Below are 19,893 nucleotides of genomic sequence, written 5' to 3'. Positions count from 1 at the left end.
TGAACATTAATTTGTTTGGTACTATCATATATACTCGCCTCAAGATTTGTATACCTTACACTTTTCATATCATTACACGGATGAGCCCTACCAACCACCACTATAAATCCACAAGTATATATTAATGTCAAATGGAAAAGAAATAAGTAGTATCGCCCATACTCCCAACCCACAAGTCTACCTGTCAGCTAATCATGCACATGCGGCCATGGCCGACCAGCAACGAACGAAGTATAGTAAACTAGGAATTAACTAGTCCTCCAGCTCGGCCTTCTTGGGCACGCCGAACCTCTTCTCGATCCGCCGGAGCTCCTCGGGGGAGAGCCCGAAGGCCCTCTCAAGGACGGCGTCCCTGATCCCGGACCCGAACACGGTGGCCGGGATGCGCACGATCCCGGGGTTCTCGCTGTTGAAGGTGCCGTAGATGGTGGCGGGCTGGTCGCCGACGTTGAGCTGGAAGTGCACCATGCCCCGGGGGAACACCATGACCTCCCCCTCCACGAGCACCTTGGCGAAGAGGCGGCCGGCGGTGTCGACGAAGCCGGCGTAGACGCGGCCGGCGAGGACGAGCGCCGTCTCGGTGGCGCGCGGGTGGTAGTGCGGCGGGTTGACGCCGCCGGCGGCCGAGAGGTCGGCGCGCGCGAAGGACATGCCGAGGGTGTGCAGGCCCGGGAACTGCGCCGGCGTGACGGACACCCCCGCGAACCCCGTGTCGGCCGAGAAGTTGCCCGCCGCGCGCACGCCCGAGAAGGCGAAGTCGCCCGCGGTGAGGTTGGCCGGGCTCCTGCACGGGTAGGAGCGAATGAGGTTGAGCTCCACGGGCCGGCCGCGCCCGGGGTCCGGCACGCAGAAGTCCTGCACGGCGTCCGGGTCGGCGCCGATGGCCGCCGCCGGGAGCAGCACGGCGAGCAGGAGGAGGCCAAGATGGTGCAGCGCCATCCTTTGGTTGCTCGACCGCGTCCGCTCACTGCACTTCACTTGTTGACGTCCTAGTTGGTCTTTGGAAATGTGTGGCTAACGACGGACTGCATTTTTGGCTGGGCGCTAGTGCGGTGTGTTTATGTAGACAGGTCGCAACGCCGCGTGTAACAGGGCCTGCAAAGGAGCTTGCAGCTTCGTGGAAGCACGTAGTGGGATTGTAGGCCATGAGACCGTTATGTGGGGATAGCGACCCGTCGCCATTTCTGACCGGAAAAGTCGCTAAAAGTCTATGAAGACTATCGTATGTATTCCAGCCGTCCAGGAAAGGGGTCGACTGATTTTTTTTTTGGGTAGTTTCAATCAATTGAAATCTAACGGCTGCGGTTTATTCTTCCTCTCCCGCTCCCGGCCATTTTTCTTTCTCCTCCGGGCGCCCCACTCCTCCTCCATATCCCCTACTTTTCCACAATCGGCGACATTGCACCGAGCCGCGCTATCCCCGCCACCTTCAGGCCCTGTTCGGTTCATCCCCATGCCAGGGGATTGAAGAGGATTGAAGAGGTTTGAGGGTTTTTTTTGACTTGCAAAGGATTTAATCCCCCCCAATCCCTTTCAAACATATTCGAACCCTGCCTAACTGAACAAGCTTTCGACGAGCCCTCCCCTCCTTCCCCCACCCGACCGACGAAGTCATCGACCCTCTGCCATCCGAGCTTCATTCCGTTTATGGCACGGTTCTGGGCTCTTGGCTCGGCCTCGTCGGAGACATCGTGGCCAACTGCTTCACGCCGCCTTCTTCAAGAATCAACGGACGCGGCGATTTTTTTTCCAGTCACCATATGAATAGCAAACACATCGAGGAAATACGTAGATTCTTCAACAATTTGTCGTGTCAGGGATATATTCGGAACCAAAAGGTGGAGGGCCAGGGTGCATGGTGATGGTCCATCGAACGGTTTAGTGATGGTGTATATGATTCTCCATAATTAGATCAACTAAGCATGTGTGCATGGTGATCGAATATTAATTATTGGCATATACGGGTGGTGATCGAGTGGGTGTGGCCCTGCGACTGTGAGCGTGGCTACGTGCTTGTACCTTTCCATGATCCCGCTATCTCCGGGCACATGATGCTTTCGTGGCGTAGCAGACTCTCCGTGCGGTGCGGTGCCTGCCTCCAACCGCCGGCTGCAGCCACCGGGCAATCCCTTGCCGCCGACGCAACTCGCCCTAGCATGCATCATTGCAACGCAAGAACATACAGGTCGGCACAGTACGTACGTGATATTCCATTATTCCCCGTTTCGTTATCGTGTACTTACAGTCATTTCTATGATGGGTACACTTAGTGCCCGTTCGGAGGCCCTCCGCTCCACAACTCTATCACGGAGCGGAGCAGGCTGCAGTTCAAATTTTCAGAGTGGTGGAATAGGTGCTCCGCCAGATTCGTGGAGCTGGTGGATTACCAAACAGGCCCTTACCACACGTGGTGTATACACACTTGAAAGTACTACTCCTACAGTATTTTCATTCCTAAAAGTAAGGTGTATTTTGTTTCGTTAAGACATGCATTTGAGCAATAATTACTCCACAAGTACAAGGTTACATGACTTGAAATTTGTGCCACTAGATTCGTATTTAAAAGTACTTTGCTATGGTAGTGATTTCGTATCACATAAATCAAATATTTAAAGAGTAATTTTTGGTCAAAGTCTCGTTTCAGCGAAACGAAATATGCCTTATTCATCGGAGCGAAGGGAGAAAGATGGCCGGAGCATTGAAATATATTGCCCATCTCTTTTTTCATCGGTTCATATCTTGATTGGACAACATGTTGGTGCACGCAGTTCAATTCCATACGGTATGAGAAACAAGGTCTTGGGTTCAAGACTCATCCGTCACCCTAGGAGTTAGGGCTTTATTTTAGGGCATGTGAACGTGTCAAGTATCTACTTTTGATCTTATATTTATCTCCTTTGTTGCATAATACAAGATATTTTATACTGTTTTGATATGAATAAGTACAATATAAGAGTTTATGTTTATTTCTCTTTCCTAGGTCCTAGCCCAACCAGCTGCACACATCGGGCAACACGTGGAAAGGGCGTGAGGCCGTGGGTGGACCTTTCTATAGTATACTAGAACATGAAGGCGCGTGTGTCCATGCTCGTCCATTTTAATAGAAAAATGGAAGAAATATCTATCCGAATTAATATTGTACCAGTATATCTACTAAGTATGAGTGTTTGAAATGATAGTGTCATGAATATGATATACTAAGTATGAGTGTTTGAAATGATTGTGTCATGAATATAAAGCTTCATCTGATGAATATTTTGTGTGGTGCCTTGGGAGCAATTCACTGAACTTGGTGTAGTAGCTTGGGAGCAATTCACCGGGCAAATAATGCGGGAACTATCTCGCAGGCAGACCTATTGCGGGATGGGAGGGATTGGTGTGAAGGCACATAGCGCCTCGAGGAGGCTTAATAGCATGGACAAAATGCAAACTGGCTCGGGGACGTGGCTCGGTGGCAGTTCGATTACAGTAAAGTTTCATGGAGAAGGAGTTGGGATCCTTATGAACTTCACACCCGTGTCGTCTTTGCATAGTTGCAGTGGTGAACCCAAACAGAAATAGATGCAAGGTCATGGCCGTCAATTCGTTCCTTGCGCACGTGAGTTAGTTTCAAGTCGACCCTCAGTCCCTCACGCCCATTATCACCAACACTATCGCCTCATACAATCTCACCGATAAAGGGAGGACGAATGAGTTAAGCTCCATTAGTAGAAGAAAGAAGGGTAGTAAAACGCCTCTGCCATCAAGGTAAGCTTTTGCACTGGAACGTGGTCTAGCTGTAGCCACCGCCGGCGTCGTTGCTGCTTCCTTCACCATGAGAGAAGAGCAGTAGGCTCACAACGGAGATCGGTCAGTGCCTACTAGAAGTCTAGGTCTGGCCTGATGTGCACTTCTAGCCCAATTAACTACAATGGGCCTAGGTAAGTCTACGGAGCAACAACACAAGAGATATCAGACAACGGCCCAGACGGTCTGGAATGCTGTGAGGAGTCATAGCTCAATCCATTATACTGTTTCTTAATAGCTACAATATCATGTCTATGTTCTTGTTGGTGGGCCATGCGTTTGTCCCTGCTCGCCTATGACATTTGTCACATGGGCCTTCTGTGTGTTGGTGGTGGGCCCCATCGTGCCGCAAATAGCAGTTGCGTGGTGATAGCACTCATTGGTTGTTCAAACCATCATCTCCCTTCCCTCCCACTGTTGGGGAACGCAGTAATTTCAAAAATTTCCTACGGTGACGCAAGATCTATCTAGGAGATGCATAACAACGAGAGGTGAGAGTGTTGTCTACGTACCCTCGTAGACCGTAAGCGGAAGCGTTTATCAACGCGGTTGATGTAGTCGTACACCTTCATGATCCGTCCCGATCAAGTACCGAACGTACGTCACCTCCGCGTTCAACACACGTTCAGCTCGATGACGTCCTCGCCTTCTTGATCCAGCAAGAGGGGCGAAGTAGTAGATGAGTTCCGACAGCACGACGGCGTGGTGACGGTGTTGGTGAAGAACAATCTCCGCAGGGCTTCGCCTAAGCACTACGAAAACTATGACGGAGGATAAACTAGAGGGGACGGGGTTGCCGGCACACGGCTTGGTGTTTCTTGATGTGTCTTGGGTGCTAGCCCTACCCCTCTATTTATATGTTGAGCCTTGGGGTCGAAACTTGGAGTAAAAGCCTCCACAAAGTCGGTTTCACCCGAAAGGCAAGAGTCCTTCTCGGACTCCAGGGCCAGATGCCAGGGTTCCCGGCGTCTGGACCCAGACGCCAGGGACCCCGGCATCTGGCCCCTGGACTCCGCAAAACTTTCTTTTATGCTTTCCAAAAACCTTGTGGGCTTTCCTCTTTGGCCCAAATAAGTGTTCTCATTCCCAAACATTTCGGGAAACATCCGGAACCTCTTCCGGAGACTAAACACTATTATCCCATATATCAATCTTTATCTCCGGACCATTCCGGAGTTCCTCGTCATGTCCGTGATCTTATCCGGGACTCCGAACAACATTCGGTTGCCAACATACATAACTCATATACTATATCGTCAACGAACGTTAAGCGTGCGGACCCTACGGGTTCGAGAACTATGTAGACATGACCGAGACATCTCTCTGGTCAATAACCAATAGCGGAACCTGGATGCCCATATTGGCTCCTACATATTCTACGAAGATCTTTATCGGTCGAACCGCATAACAATATACGTTTGTTCCCTTTGTCATCGGTACGTTACTTGCCTGAGATTCGATCGTCGGTATCTCAATACCTAGCTCAATCTCGTTACCGGCAAGTCTCTTTACTCGTTCCGTAGTGCATCATCCCGTAACTAACTCATTAGTCACATTGCTTGCAAGGCTTATAGTGATGTGCATTACCGAGAGGGCCCAGAGATACCTCTCCGACAATCGGAGTGACAAATCCTAATCTTGATCTATGCTAACTCAACAAACACCATCGGAGACACCTGTAGAGCACCTTTATAATCACCCAGTTACGTTGTGACGTTTGGTAGCACACAAAGTGGTCCTCCGGTATTCGGGAGTTGCATAATCTCATAGTCATAGGAACGTGTATAAGTCATAAAGAAAGCAACAGCAACATACTAAACGATCAAGTGCTAAGCTAACGGAATGGGTCAAGTCAATCACATCATTCTCTTAATGATGTGATCCCGTTAATCAAATGACAACTCATGTCTATGGCTAGGAAACTTAACCATCTTTGATTCAACGAGCTAGTCAAGTAGAGGCATACTAGTGACACTCTGTTTGTCTATGTATCCACACATGTACTAAGTTTCCGGTTAATACAATTCTAGCATGAATAATAAACATTTATCATGAAATAAAGAAATAAATAATAACTTTATTATTGCCTCTAGGGCATATTTCCTTCAGTCTCCCACTTGCACATCGCCATGTGATCTAACACTAATAGTTCACATCACCATGTGATTAACACCCATAGTTCACATCGTCATGTGACCAACACTCAAAGGATTTACTATAGTCAGCAATCTAGTTCACATCGCCATGTGATTAACACCCAAAGAGTACAAATGTGTGATCATGTTTTTCTTGTGAGAGAAGTTTAGTCAACGGGTCTGCCAAATTCAGATCCGTATGTATTTTGCAAATTTCTATGTCGAAAATGCTCTGAACGGAGCTACTCTAGCTAATTGCTCCCACTTTCAATATGTATCCAGATTGAGACTTAGAGTCATCCGGATTAGTGCCAAAACTTGCATCGACGTAACCCTTTACGACGAACCTTTTGTCACCCATAACCGAGAAACATATCCTTATTCACTAAGGATAATTTTGACCGCTGTCCAGTGATCTACTCCTAGATCACTATTGTACTCCCTTGCCAAACTCAGTGCAGGGTATACAATAGATCTGGTACACAGCATGACATACTTTATAGAACCTATGGCTGAGGCATAGGGAATGACTTTCATTCTCTTTCTATTTTCTGCCGTGGTTGGGTTTTGAGTCTTACTCAACTTCATACCTTGCAACATAGGCAAGAACCCTTTCTTTGCTTTATCCATTTTGAACTACTTCAAAAACTTGTCAAGGTATGTACTCATTGAAAAAAACTTATCAATCGTTCTTGATCTATCTCTATAGATCTTGATGCTCAATGTGTAAGCAGCTTCACCGAGGTCTTTCGTTGAAAAACTCCTTTCAAACACTCCTTTATGCTTTTCAGAAAATTTCTACATCATTTCCGATCAACCATATGTCATTCACATATACTTATCAGAAAGGCTGTAGTGCTCCCACTCACTTTCTTGTAAATACAGGCTTCACCGCAAGTCTGTACAAAACTATATGCTTTGATCAACTCATCAAAGCGTATATTCCAACTCCAAGATGCTTGCACCAGTCCATAGATGGATCGCTGGAGCTTGCACATTTTGTTAGCACCTTTAGGATTGACAAAACCTTCTGGTTGCATCATATACAACTCTTCTTTAATAAATCCATTAAGGAATGTAGTTTTCACATCCATTTGCTAGATTTCATAAAATGTGGCAATTTGCTAACATGATTCGGACAGACTTAAGCACCGCTACGAGTGAGAAAATCTCATCGTAGTCAACACCTTGAACTTTGTCAAAAACCTTTTTCGACAAGTCTAGCTTTGTAGATAGTAACACTACTATCAGCGTCCGTCTTCCTGTTGAAGATCCATTTATTTTCTATGGCTTGCCAATCATCGGGCAAGTCAACCAAAGTCCACACTTTGTTCTCATACATGGATCCCATCTCAGATTTCATGGCCTCAAGCCATTTCGCGGAATCTGGGCTCATCATCGCTTCCTCATAATTCGTAGGTTCGTCATGGTCAAGTAACATGACCTCCAGAACAGGATTACCGTACCAATCTGGTGCGGGTCTTACTCTAGTTGACCTACGAGGTTTGGTAGTAACTTGATCTGAAGTTACATGATCATCATCATTAGCTTCCTCACTAATTGATGTAGGAGTCACAGGAACAGATTTCTGTGATGAACTACTTTCCAATAAGGGAGCAGGTACAATTACCTCATCAAGTTCTACTTTCCTCCCACTCACTTCTTTCAAGAGAAACTCCTTCTCTAGAAAGGATCCATTCTTAGCAACGAATGTCTTGCCTTCGGATCTGTGATAGAAGGTGTACCCAACTGTCTCCTTTGGGTATCCTATGAAAACACATTTCTCCGATTTGGGTTTGAGCTTATCAGGATGAAACTTTTTCACATAAGCATCGCAACCCCAAACTTTAAGAAATGACAACTTGGGTTTCTTGCCAAACCATAGTTCATAAGGTGTCGTCTCAACGGATTTAGATGGTGCCCTATTTAACGTGAATGCAACTGTCTCTAATGCATAACCCCAAAGCGATAGTGGTAAGTCGGTAAGAGACATCATAGATCGCACCATATCTAATAAAGTACGGTTACGATGGTCGGACACACCATTACGCAGTGGTGTTCCAGGTGGCATGAGTTGCGAAACTATTCCGCATTATTTCAAATAAAGACCAAACTCATAACTCAAATATTCTCCTCCACGAGTAGAAACTTTATTTTCTTGTTACGATGATTTTTCCACTTCACTCTGAAATTCTTTGAACTTTTCAAATGTTTCAGACTTATGTTTCATCAAGTAGATATACCCATATCTGCTCAAATCATTTGTGAAGGTCAGAAAATAACGATACCCGCCGCGAGCATCAACACTCATCGGACTGCATACATCAGTATGTATTATTTCCAACAAATCTGTTGCTCGTTCCATTGTTCCGGAGAATGGAGTCTTAGTCATCTTGCCCATGAGGCATGGTTCGCAAGCATCAGGTGATTCATAATCAAGTGATTCCAAAAGCCCATGGAGTTTCTTCATGCGCTTTACACCAATATGACCTAAACGGCAGTGCCACAAATAAGTTGCACTATCATTATTAACTTTGCATCTTTTGGCTTCAATATTATGAATATGTGTATCACTATGATCGAGATCCAACGAACCATTTTCATTGGGTGTATGACCATAGAAGGTTTTATTCATGTAAACAGAACAACAATTATTCTCTAATTTTAAATGAATAATCGTATTGCAATAAACATGATCAAATCATATTCATGCTCAATGCAAACACCAAATAACATTTATTTAGGTTCAACACTAATCCCGAAAGTATAGGGAGTGTGCGATGATGATCATATCAATCTTGGAACCACTTCCAACACACATCGTCACTTCACCCTTAACTAGTCTCTGTTCATTCTGCAACTCCCGTTTCGAGTTACTACTTTTAGCAACTGAACCAGTATCAAATACCGAGGGGTTGCTATAAACACTAGTAAAGCACACATCAATAACATGTATATCAAATATACCTTTGTTCACTTTGCCAACCTTCTTATCCGCCAAATACTTGGGGTAGTTCCGCTTCCAGTGACCAGTCCCTTTGCAGTAGAAGCACTTAGTCTCAGGCTTAGGTCCAGACTTGGGCTTCTTCACTTGAGCTGCAACTTGCTTGCCGTTATTCTTGAAGTTCCCCCTCTTCCCTTTGCCCTTTTTTTTGAAACTAGTGGTCTTGTCAACCATCAACACTTGATGTTTTTCTTGATTTCTACCTTCGCCGATTTTAGCATCGCGAAGAGCTTGGGAATTGTTTTCGTCATCCCTTGCATATTATAGTTCATCACGAAGTTCTAGTAACTTGGTGATAGTGACTAGAGAACTTTGTCAATTACTATCTTATCTGGAATATTAACTCCCACTTGATTCAAGCAATTGTAGTACTCAGACAATCTGAGCACATGCTCACTGGTTGAGCTATTCTCCTCCATCTTGTAGGCAAAGTACTGTCAGAGGTCTCATACCTCCCGACACGGGCATGAGTATGAAATACCAATTTCAACTCTTGGAACATCTTATATGCTCCGTGGCGTTCAAAACATTTTTGAAGTCCCGGTTCTAAGCCGCAAAGCATGGTGCACTAAACTATCAAGTAGTCATCATACCGAGCTTTTGTCAAAACATTCATAACGTCTGCATCTGCTCCTGCAATAGTTCTGTCACCTAGCGGTGCATCAAGGACATAATACTTCTGTGCAGCAATGAGGATAATCCTCAGATCACGGAGCTAGTCCGTATCTTCGCTACTAACATCTTTCAACTTATTTTTCTCTAGGAATATATCAAAATAAAACAGGGGAGCTATACGCGAGCTATTGATCTACAACATAGATATGCTAATATTACCAGGGCTAAGTTCATGATAAATTAAAGTTCAATTAATCATATTACTTAAGAACTCCCACTTAGATAGACATCCCTCTAATAATCTAAGTGATCACGTGATCCAAATCAACTAAACCATAACCGATCATCACGTGAGATGGAGTAGTTTTCAACGGTGAACATCACTATGTTGATCATATTTACTATATGATTCACGCTCGACCTTTCGGTCTCAGTGTTCGAGGCCATATCTGCATATGCTAGGCTCGTCAAGTTTAACCCGAGTATTTCTGCGTGTGCAAACACTGGCTTGCACCCGTTGTAGGTGAACGTTGAGCTTATCACACCCGATCATCACGTGGTGTCTCGGCACGACGAACTTTGGCAACGGTGCATACTCAGGGAGAACACTTATACCTTGAAATTTAGTGAGAGATCATCTTATAATGCTACCGTCAATCAAAGCAGAATAAGATGCATAAAGGATAAACATCACATGCAATCAATATAAGTGATATGATATGGCCATCATCATATTGTGCCTTTGATCTCCATCTCCAAAGCACCATCATGATCACCATTGTCACCGGCGCGGCACCTTGATCTCCATCGCAACATCGTTGTCGTCTCGCCAACTATTGCTTCTACGACTATCGCTACCATTTAGTGATAAAGTAAAGCAATTACAGGGCGATTGCATTGCATACAATAAAGCAACAACCATATGGCTCCTGCCAGTTGCCGATAACTCCGTTACAAAAACATGATCATCTCATACAATAAAATATAGCATCATGTCTTGACCATATCACATCACAACATGCCCTGCAAAAACAAGTTCGACGTCCTCTACTTTGTTGTTGCAAGTTTTACGTGGCTGCTACGGGCTGAGCAAGAACCGTTCTTACCTACGCATCAAACCCACAACGATATTTCGTCAAGTTAGTGCTGTTTTAATCTTCACAAGGACCGGGCGTAGCCACATTCGATTCAACTAAAGTTGGAGAAACTGACACCCGCCAGCCACCTGTGTGCAAAGCACGTCGGTAGAACTAGTCTTGCGTAAGCGTACGCGTAATGTCGGTCCGGGCCGCTTCATCCAACAATACCGCTGAACCAAAGTATGGCATACTGGTAAGCAATATGACTTGTATCGCCCACAACTCACTTGTGTTCTACTCGTGCATATAACATCTACGCATAAACCTGGCTCCGATGCCACTGTTGGGGAACGCAGTAATTTCAAAAATTTCCTACGATCACGCAAGATCTATCTAGGAGATGCATAGCAACGAGAGGTGAGAGTGTTGTCTACGTACCCTCGTAGACCGTAAGAGGAAGCGTTTATCAACGCGGTTGATGTAGTCGTACACCTTCATGATCCGTCCCGATCAAGTACCGAACGTACGACACCTCCGCGTTCAGCACACGTTCAGCTCGATGACGTCCTCGCCTTCTTGATCCAGGAACAGGGGCGAAGTAGTAGATGAGTTCCGTCAGCACGACGGCGTGGTGACGGTGTTGGTGAAGAACAATCTCCGCAGGGCTTCGCCTAAGCACTACGAAAACTATGACGGAGGATAAACTAGAGGGGACGGGGTTGCCGGCACACGGCTTGGTGTTTCTTGATGTGTCTTGCGTGCTAGCCCTACCCCTCTATTTATATGTTGAGCCTTGGGGTAGAAACTTGGAGTAAAATCCTCCACAAAGTCGGTTTCACCCGAAAAGCAAGAGTCCTTCTCGGACTCCAGGGCCAGACGCCAGGGTTCCCGGCGTCTGGACCCAGACGCCAGGGACCCTGGCGTCTGGCCCCTGGACTCCGCAAAACTTCCTTTTGCGCTTTCCAAAAACCTTGTGGGCTTTCCCCTTTGGCCCAAATAAAGTGTTCTCGTTCCCAAACATTTCGGGAAACATCCGGAACCTCTTCCGGTGAATTCCGGAACCCTTTCGGAGACTAAACACTATTATCCCATATATCAATCTTTATCTCCGGACCATGCCGGAGTTCCTCGTCATGTCCGTGATCTTATCCGGGACTCCGAACAACATTCGGTTGCCAACATACATAACTCATATAATACTATATCGTCAACGAACGTTAAGCGTGCGGACCCTACGGGTTCGAGAACTATGTAGACATGACCGAGACATCTCTCTGGTCAATAACCAATAGCGGAACCTGGATGCCCATATTGGCTCCTACATATTCTACGAAGGTCTTTATCGGTCGAACCGCATAGCAATATACGTTTGTTCCCTTTGTCATCGGTACGTTACTTGCCTGAGATTCGATCATCGGTATCTCAATACCTAGCTCAATCTCGTTACCGGCAAGTCTCTTTACTCGTTCCGTAGTGCATCATCCCGTAACTAACTCATTAGTCACATTGCTTGCAAGGCTTATAGTGATGTGCATTACCGAGAGGGCCCAGAGATACCTCTCTGACAATCGGAGTGACAAATCCTAATCTCGATCTATGCCAACTCAACAAACACCATCGGAGACGTTTGGTAGCACACAAAGTGGTCCTCCGGTATTCGGGAGTTGCATAATCTCATAGTCATAGGAACATGTATAAGTCATGAAGAAAGCAATAGCAACATACTAAACGATCAAGTGCTAAGCTAACGGAATGGGTCAAGTCAATCACATCATTCTCTTAATGATGTGATCCCGTTAATCAAATGACAACTCATGTCTATGGCTAGGAAACTTAACCATCTTTGATTCAACGAGCTAGTCAAGTAGAGGCATACTAGTGACACTCGGTTTGTCTATGTATCCACACATGTACTAAGTTTCTGGTTAATACAATTCTAGCATGAATAATAAACATTTATCATGAAATAAGGAAATAAATAATAACTTTATTATTGCCTCTAGGGCATATTTCCTTCACCCACCACCACCCGTTGGTTGTTTGAAATAACTTTGCTATTGTTTTTCTCTCGTGGACTAGGCGGCCGCCTATTACTTGCTCCAATCCCTATAATGGCCAGCTAGTTATTGGGCCCTCATGCGTAAATCATTTTGCGGAAGCAGCAAGTTCTCCCCTCAGTGAAGAATCAAGGTCATTAATTCGTAGAGGTACATGTATTGCCTAGTCTCTCTTTCTCACTAAATTAAAATCAAGAGACTACTTGTGTCAGCAGTTCTTGTGTGATTGTTCATAATACTAGCTCTTCTAGTTGCAATAAGTAATGAGTAGATGATGGTATATATATGAAGTGGTCCTATATTTTTGCATAACTGAAAATAAAAGCAAGTAAGTGAGAGTTTAGAGGTTTTCTTGTCAAGGAAGTTGAGTCGGGTTCATAAGTTCACTAGTAGCATCTCTGATCAACACGGTGACACATAATAATCAACAGGTGCATGTGAAAGTGAATAATCATGCAATCATGTAATATTATCTTATGTTTGCATGTTTCGCCCAATTAACTATGCAACATCCGCATAGAAATCCTGAATTGTAATCCGAGCCGCAACTGGAATCCTCACCACCTTCCCAACATTACCCCATGTAAGGCTGCCAAAAGTGTAATCCCCTTGTAGTTTCCACAAAGGGGACAGTTTCACTCGAAACGTGTGAACCTTGTTCTTCGCATCAAACACTAGTACAGGCGGATCAACCTCCATCCTTACTCCGACAGGGCTCTGGATTTCTACATGGTACACGGAATCGACATCCCCAACGTTTGTTACTGTCCTTGACACGGTGACCGGACTCCTTAGGTTGGGAACCGAGATGGACGGCAAGTTCAGGTGGTACACTGGTAGCATTCCTGTCGCGTTGCAGTGCACGGAGGCCCTCTTGATGATGGTGCAGCGTAAGTATTTATCATAATCTTGTGGATCAATGTCGTAAACCAGGCCCGGATCAGCCGCCCCACGAGGGTTGATGTTGCCGCCTCCATAGTCGAACGGGTCGGCAATCTTCCGAGGCAGCCCTTCCGCCAGTATCGGCATGCCGTGCTCGTCGGTTATATGTGCTTCACCACCATGCAAAATCAACAAAAATAGATGAAATTATGGCGCACGGAGTTATTGGTGGGCATGTGCTAACTGTGTGCTTAATTATTACCGGTAGTGATGATGGCTGATTTGATTGCAGCAGAAGACCAGTTTGGGTGAAGAGCTTTCAGCAGGGCAACAACGCCTGCTACGTGTGGGGCTGCCATCGACGTCCCCGACAAAATTGCGTAGGAATTTTCCTTTGCCGCCAAGATGTTGACTCCAGGTGCCGCTATGTCTGGCTGTTAAAAGATGTATCAACGTACTGAGATGACCTGTGTTGCCACGGAGCATATGAAGTACAGTACATTTTAGCTTAGCGGCTGGCACATACCTTGATAATGGCGGGGTAATCAGGCGACGGGCCTCTGGAGGAGAACATCGCCACTTTTGGTGCCAGTGTCTCTTTCCCGGTGACGGTGCGCGCCGGTTCGATCTTCGCCATGGGAGAGCTGCTCACAAAACAAAACAAAACAAAACAAGTAAGTTCTCTCCGACGATCAGAAGGGGGCTCGCATGCCACCTTGACCGAACTCAAACCCCCATTGCACAAAAATGAAAGTTTTTGTGGATACCTTGCATCGTCCATGTAGCTGGCGATCTTCTTTCCAATGTCAAGGTCCACGAGAATGCAGGCTATGCCCTGGCAGACATCTAGTGCTGTGAAGCTTAGGTCCGTGGTATACTGGGCAAAGATAACACCGGACCCCCCGCCATCTTGGACGTACTGTGACGCCTGCTGGAACACATCTTGATCCCCTGGCTGCATGGTGCAGAACAAGATCTGCCCTTTCACGTCCGTGCCATTGAGAATATCCATGGCACAACTAAAATACAGAAGGTAAAATTAAGTCAAGTATAGTCTTCTTTAGTTCGAATTGCTATGGCTGTGAGCATCAATTGATGCAGAGGTAAGGGGGATATCCTACTTTTTGAAAGGGAAAAAGATTGAATTGACCACAAAAATGATGTAAGAAGATAATTGTGTTTTGCTTTATAGGATAGCGACAGGAGAGAATATTGAGTGCGAAAAGTCTATCGGATTTGAAATTGCCAACGAAAATGGTACTAAAAGAAGAACTATAATTGTGTTTCTGTTGGGGTAGTGATGGGGGAAGAATAATAATGCGTACACAATCTAACTATACAAAAATTGTGTTTTGCTTTATAGGATAGCAACAGGGTGAGAATAATGAGTGTGAAAAGTTTGTCGGATTTGGAATTGCCCGCTAAAATGGTACTAAAAGAAGAACCCACGAAAATGGTACGAATTAGTCTATTGTAAGCATGTTCTTGTTAGGGTACCGATGGGGAAAGAATAGTAATGCTTACAAAATCTAACCACGCAAAAATGTTTGAAAAAAATATATATCTTTGATTCACTTACCTCACTGGAACCACAAGACCTTTGAAACCACTGCTGCTCTTTGACGAATTCTTCCCTAGGCAATAGAGAGATTGTCCCTGCAAGGAAAAACAAAGTTTGTTCGCTTCTCATTCTTGAGCGAAATACCAGAAAGCATAAAGAAGACCCCTAAGTCAAGTAGTCCCTCAGTTGCATGTGAATAAAAACGTACCACTATCTGTTGTTTGTTTCCCAGCGTGATCATCGTCGGGAACGACCGGTCAATCTTGCTTGCCGCAACGGTGATAGCCCACGGTGCACCGTTCCTGACGGTCTGTGGCCTTGGCCCCTCGTTACCCCCCGCATACACGACGGTGATCCCCTTCTGGACCGCATGCAGGACGCCGAACGAGTTCTCGTCGATACCGAAGGACATTGACAACACGTCCACTCCGTCATGGACCGCGTCGTCGATGGCCGCCAGCACGGTCGCTGTGTTCCCAAAGCCAAGGCCCCAGAAGGATTTGTACACCGCGATGCGAGCACGCATTGCGCCTCCCCGAGCGACCCCCTTGGCTAGGCCGTGGAAGCTGGCCGCCTCCACGGCCGAGCCCGCCGCAGTGGACGCACAGTGTGTGCCATGACCGTTGTGGTCCCGGGGCGAGAGCGAGTCTGTCTCGAGGAACTGGTCAGGAACTCCCGCGCTATAGAACCGTGCACCGACGATCTTACGGCTGCAGTTTTTGCTGCCCCAGTCGTGTCCGACTTGGCACTTCCCTTTCCACCTTGATGGCACCGGCCCGTACCCTGCGTCGTTGAAGCTTCTCGACTCCGGCCAGATCCCTAATTAATTGATATGATGTGAAATGTTTTCATAATGAAAAAAAATACAGGGTTACGAAGTCATGCATGCAGTGCTGATTAATCAATTTAAATGCTAACCGGTGTCAATCACCCCGATGATCACGTCCTCTCCTCCAGAGTTGCTTCCGTGGAGCATATCACTGCCCATCATCTGGTGGTTGAGCCCAAGAAAGTCCCAGCTCCGTGTAGTGGTTGGGGTATGCCTTTTACTCGGTTGAACACTGATTACTTCCGGAAACTCTGCCCACAACACATCACATCACATGCTAATTATTCAACATTCAACACATGCAATTATGCAAGCAAAATTGACAAGTCAATTGGACAACAACTGCCCACCAACCTGCAAGTTGTTTTGCTTGCTCTGCGGTGAGCATGGCGGCGAACCCTGAGAAGCCATGCTTGTAGTTGTACACCACAGAGGCCGAAGATCCTTCCTTACTAAAATATACCAATGTTTAATTTGTTTTTCTTACCCTATAAAGGCAGGCAAATTAAGGCCGTAGAGATCGCACTAACATACCTTCCGAGAAGAGTGGTGAGGAGATCATGGTGCGAGGCCACCACATTGTCGGGATGTCCATGCTTCACATGACCTAGGTAGGCTATGTAGAGCTAGAGACGCACGCACGCACGCAGGCAGTTAAGTAGCTTAGCCAGCTCCACAGCTAACTAATCACTTAAACTAGTAGTTACTACTGAAACATGTAGGTTAATTACCTTGCGAGGGCCTCCTCCGTGTGCTCTGAACGACAGCGTCCACAAGCAGATCAGCAGCAGCACCCAGGCTACGCCTGAGCGGGAGGAGGAAGAATGGTGTAAACCCATTGCCGATTGCCTGTTGATTAGTCCTGGGAGGCGCTTCATGGGCTTAGCTTATATGGATGCCGCGGTCATACTATTCTTCCTTCATGCCGCCGTTGCCGACTGGAGAGACATCCATTCTCCCACGCCGCCTGTGATCTTGACCTTGGGTCTCGTCGATAGTCCAGACCTAGCAGGCGAAAGGCTGTCCAGGCATAGCAACTAGACAAAACAATGGTAATGTTCTAGCAAAACAATATTCTTTTTGCGAGAAAACTTCCGATATTCATCTTCAATTGTGTGGACCAGTCAACGGAGAGAGTAAGGAACTCCCTCATTTCTTAAGCAAAAAATTGTGGAGAAACCACGGGACGCGGCGATTTAGCTCCTGGGTCCAGCTACTCCCGTGAATGAACAGTAAAATCAGAAAGTACCAAAATATTTCAAGAAAACCGATTTTTTTTCATGCGTGATGCCCGTGCCAAATTTGATGGTGTTTGCCATTTGAGTTGCTCTCAGCAAAATAAAAAAGGGCATGTGAGAAAGTTTGAAAAAACGCACCGGCCGAAGCTCATTTTGCCTTTTTTGTCACGCGCTCCTCGAATGTCATTTACCCACTAGCAAAGGAGCCCAAGTTTAAAGATGAATTATCGGGAAACTATGTCTCTTCTTATACTTTCCTTGTACGAGGTCATTTTTTTCATCGAATTTGTTTAATATTTTCTCTGGCGATTAATGCTCATATGAAAGCATGCATACGTTGGATAATATAAAGTTACAATATACCACATGCGCAGAACAATAAATGGCATTGTGTAACATATGGAGAATAAAATAAGCTTAAAAGAGCGAGGATTTTTTGTACTCCATACCAGTGTCTTGTGTCTAGACCGTTCAGTTAGCGTCAAGATTCGTGCTATCCATATATAGAAATTTATCTTTTTTGTTTCTTCCAAACTATAGAACATTTGAAAACCTTGACACTTTGCATAACAAGCATACACAGTTGTCCGTTATTGTATAATTTGTTTTGATGAAACATAAATTTGTCGAATTTTAAATTTTGAATGAATTGTATCATTTTTAAAAATCCATGTTGCGCCAAAAAATCCAAAAACTTTTCTGCACATGGCAGTACTTGTGTGATGTTGATCTGCAAATCTCAAATTCAAATCTTCTTTTGTTTGGGAGAAACCAAAAAAGAATAAGTTATTTCGGATGAGCTTTGATGCAAAAATGGTCAACGAGAAAAGAGGGTACACTGGCATGTGGTACAACCTAAGCTTTCCCTTAAAACAACCAACCATTCAGTCACTTGAATGGATCACTCAAACTAGTAAAAGCAATTTCCTCTCTCCAAATCGTTCTCGCATTTTCCTGAATTTATTTCGGGATTTTCGGCGATGCGCGTTCAATGGGAGGAGACGTTCCCATCGAGTACGAGGAGCCTATGGTGACTTCGTAAATCTCAAAATGATATGCCGGCTCAGTCTCCCGAAGGTGCTCATAGGGGTAGGTAATCCGTGTGTGCGTTCATAGGCGTGAGTGTATGCGCGTATATCTGAGCGCTTGCGTTTGTACTATGTTAAAAAAAAATGTCAACATGTGTAGAAAAATGTTGATGTCGCATCATTGTAGATACATACTCTGACAGCGACCCTTACACTGGACTCTTTTTCTTCTGAAATTTGTTAGTTGAATTTGTCCGAAATAAATTTAGGTATTTTTTAGTTTAGATATGGCTGGCTTAAATTTTAAATCTGATGAAATCCAAATAGTTTTTCTGGTTAAAGTTTGAAAGGATAAACTTTTATTTGAAAGTTTCAAAGTGTTGAGAGCAACTCCAATAGTTCTCCTAAAAAACTTTTGTCTAAAAGTCATTTTACCGGCTGATTGTATAATTTACGGGAATTTTAAAATAGATACTTTTCTTAGTTCCCATAAACATCTTCCCGTAATTTTTTCTATTTTTCATTAAAAAGGCCTAGCTAATAGTCTAGGACCCGCAAACCAGTGACAGGAGCAGGCAGCGGTGAGGCTCGCCGCGTGACAGCATGGTGAGCGCGGCGGTCCAGCTCAGGCTGCCGTCACGATCGCATGCAGTCTCGCGCGGAGCCAATTTTGAACGTGCAGCAAGAGAGAATTTGCTGCAGCCAACGGCCGTATGATTGGCACTCTCCGGATGAATGAATTTCGATATGAACGGTCGAGATGCGACGTCTGACCAGCAACCAGGGGGAAATTCTGCATTTTCTTCTCGGTACGAGCCTTCCAGATTGCTTTGTGGTTGATTGATCTGCGAGAAAGAGCCGACGAACTGGAAGTCAGTCGCCGTAGGTCCCATCCGGCGCCCATCTCCCCGCTGATTTATCGCTTTGGACGCGGCGACGAAGGTGCCGGGCCCAAGAGGGTCACGACCCAATTCGACTATTGCATGCAAGACATTGATGCATACGTCGAGCTGTGGACGAATGGTGGAAATCTCCAACATGCACATTGATTCATCATCCACCAGGCAATCGAGGAAGGAATTGTTACGGTGGACAAGATTCTTGACGAGAAGGATGGCAATTGGAAGTCGATGAATGAAAAGATGCACGCGTAATTGCAGCGACTTGGCGTGAAGGTACATACAAATACAAGGGTGATGATTTTTAGAGTGAATTCCACCTTTTTACCCTCTCTTTGTACATTTGAGACAGGTCTGAGGATGTGAGGCGGCGTGGCGAACCCAAAGTTTCTAGACCTCTTTACACCGATGTCTCACCGGGTCTGCTAGGCCACTCCGGCCTGGCATGGAGTACTGGCTGACGCGATTAGCGGAAAATCCATTTGCATGATGATGGTTGGAGCATTGTTTCTTGTCTGGAGTGAAAACTCATGTTCTGCCCTTCTCAGCAGCGATAAACTTACGTAGTTCGGGCATCTTCAACAATGACCCGTGAATCGGGAAGGGACTAGTCCACGGAGACTGGTGCGGGAGCCGGTCATCCAAAGCTAGTCACATACATTTCAAACCGCGTTTCAACTATCCGAATAAATTTCATGTAAACCAAATGACTTTCATATTAACTGGACGAAAAAATTTACATTTCGAACATAATTCAACCAAATTACAGCGGACTAGGCT

The 19,893-nt window shown here is 45.5% G+C and overlaps 2 protein-coding genes across 2 annotated transcripts; both read right to left on the bottom strand.

The window, feature by feature from the left end:
* Nucleotides 1-1,057, bottom strand: LOC109751798 (germin-like protein 2-4). The gene has a single exon (XM_020310689.4). The coding sequence runs from the start codon at nucleotides 937-939 to the stop codon at nucleotides 253-255; it is 687 nt and encodes a 228-aa protein (XP_020166278.1). The 5' UTR covers nucleotides 940-1,057; the 3' UTR covers nucleotides 1-252.
* A 12,057-nt stretch (nucleotides 1,058-13,114) lies between these two features.
* Nucleotides 13,115-16,976, bottom strand: LOC109751796 (subtilisin-like protease SBT3.8). Its single transcript, XM_020310684.4, has 10 exons — nucleotides 16,680-16,976; nucleotides 16,483-16,574; nucleotides 16,303-16,400; nucleotides 16,038-16,199; nucleotides 15,328-15,938; nucleotides 15,138-15,214; nucleotides 14,326-14,577; nucleotides 14,085-14,202; nucleotides 13,821-13,992; nucleotides 13,115-13,728 (listed from the first exon to the last, which is right to left on the bottom strand). Exons 1-10 carry the CDS (start codon nucleotides 16,824-16,826, stop codon nucleotides 13,178-13,180), a joined length of 2,280 nt encoding a protein of 759 aa, XP_020166273.1. The 5' UTR covers nucleotides 16,827-16,976; the 3' UTR covers nucleotides 13,115-13,177.
* Between the last annotated feature and the right edge of the window lie 2,917 nt (nucleotides 16,977-19,893).

This window comes from Aegilops tauschii, chromosome 6 (assembly GCF_002575655.3).
Source record: "Aegilops tauschii subsp. strangulata cultivar AL8/78 chromosome 6, Aet v6.0, whole genome shotgun sequence".
In the NCBI taxonomy this organism is placed as follows: domain Eukaryota; kingdom Viridiplantae; phylum Streptophyta; class Magnoliopsida; order Poales; family Poaceae; genus Aegilops; species Aegilops tauschii.
This window is presented reverse-complemented; position numbering and strand designations above follow the sequence as displayed.

Coding starts and splice junctions, on each gene's coding strand:
- LOC109751796 (XM_020310684.4), bottom strand. CDS start 16,826: ATGAAGCGCCTCCCAGGACTAATCAACAGGCAATCGGCAATGGGTTTA. Junction 14,578..15,137: donor GGTCTTGTGGTTCCAGTGAG/GTAAGTGAATCA, acceptor TCTGTATTTTAG/TTGTGCCATGGATATTCTCA. Junction 13,993..14,084: donor ATTACCCCGCCATTATCAAG/GTATGTGCCAGC, acceptor ATCTTTTAACAG/CCAGACATAGCGGCACCTGG.
- LOC109751798 (XM_020310689.4), bottom strand. CDS start 939: ATGGCGCTGCACCATCTTGGCCTCCTCCTGCTCGCCGTGCTGCTCCCG.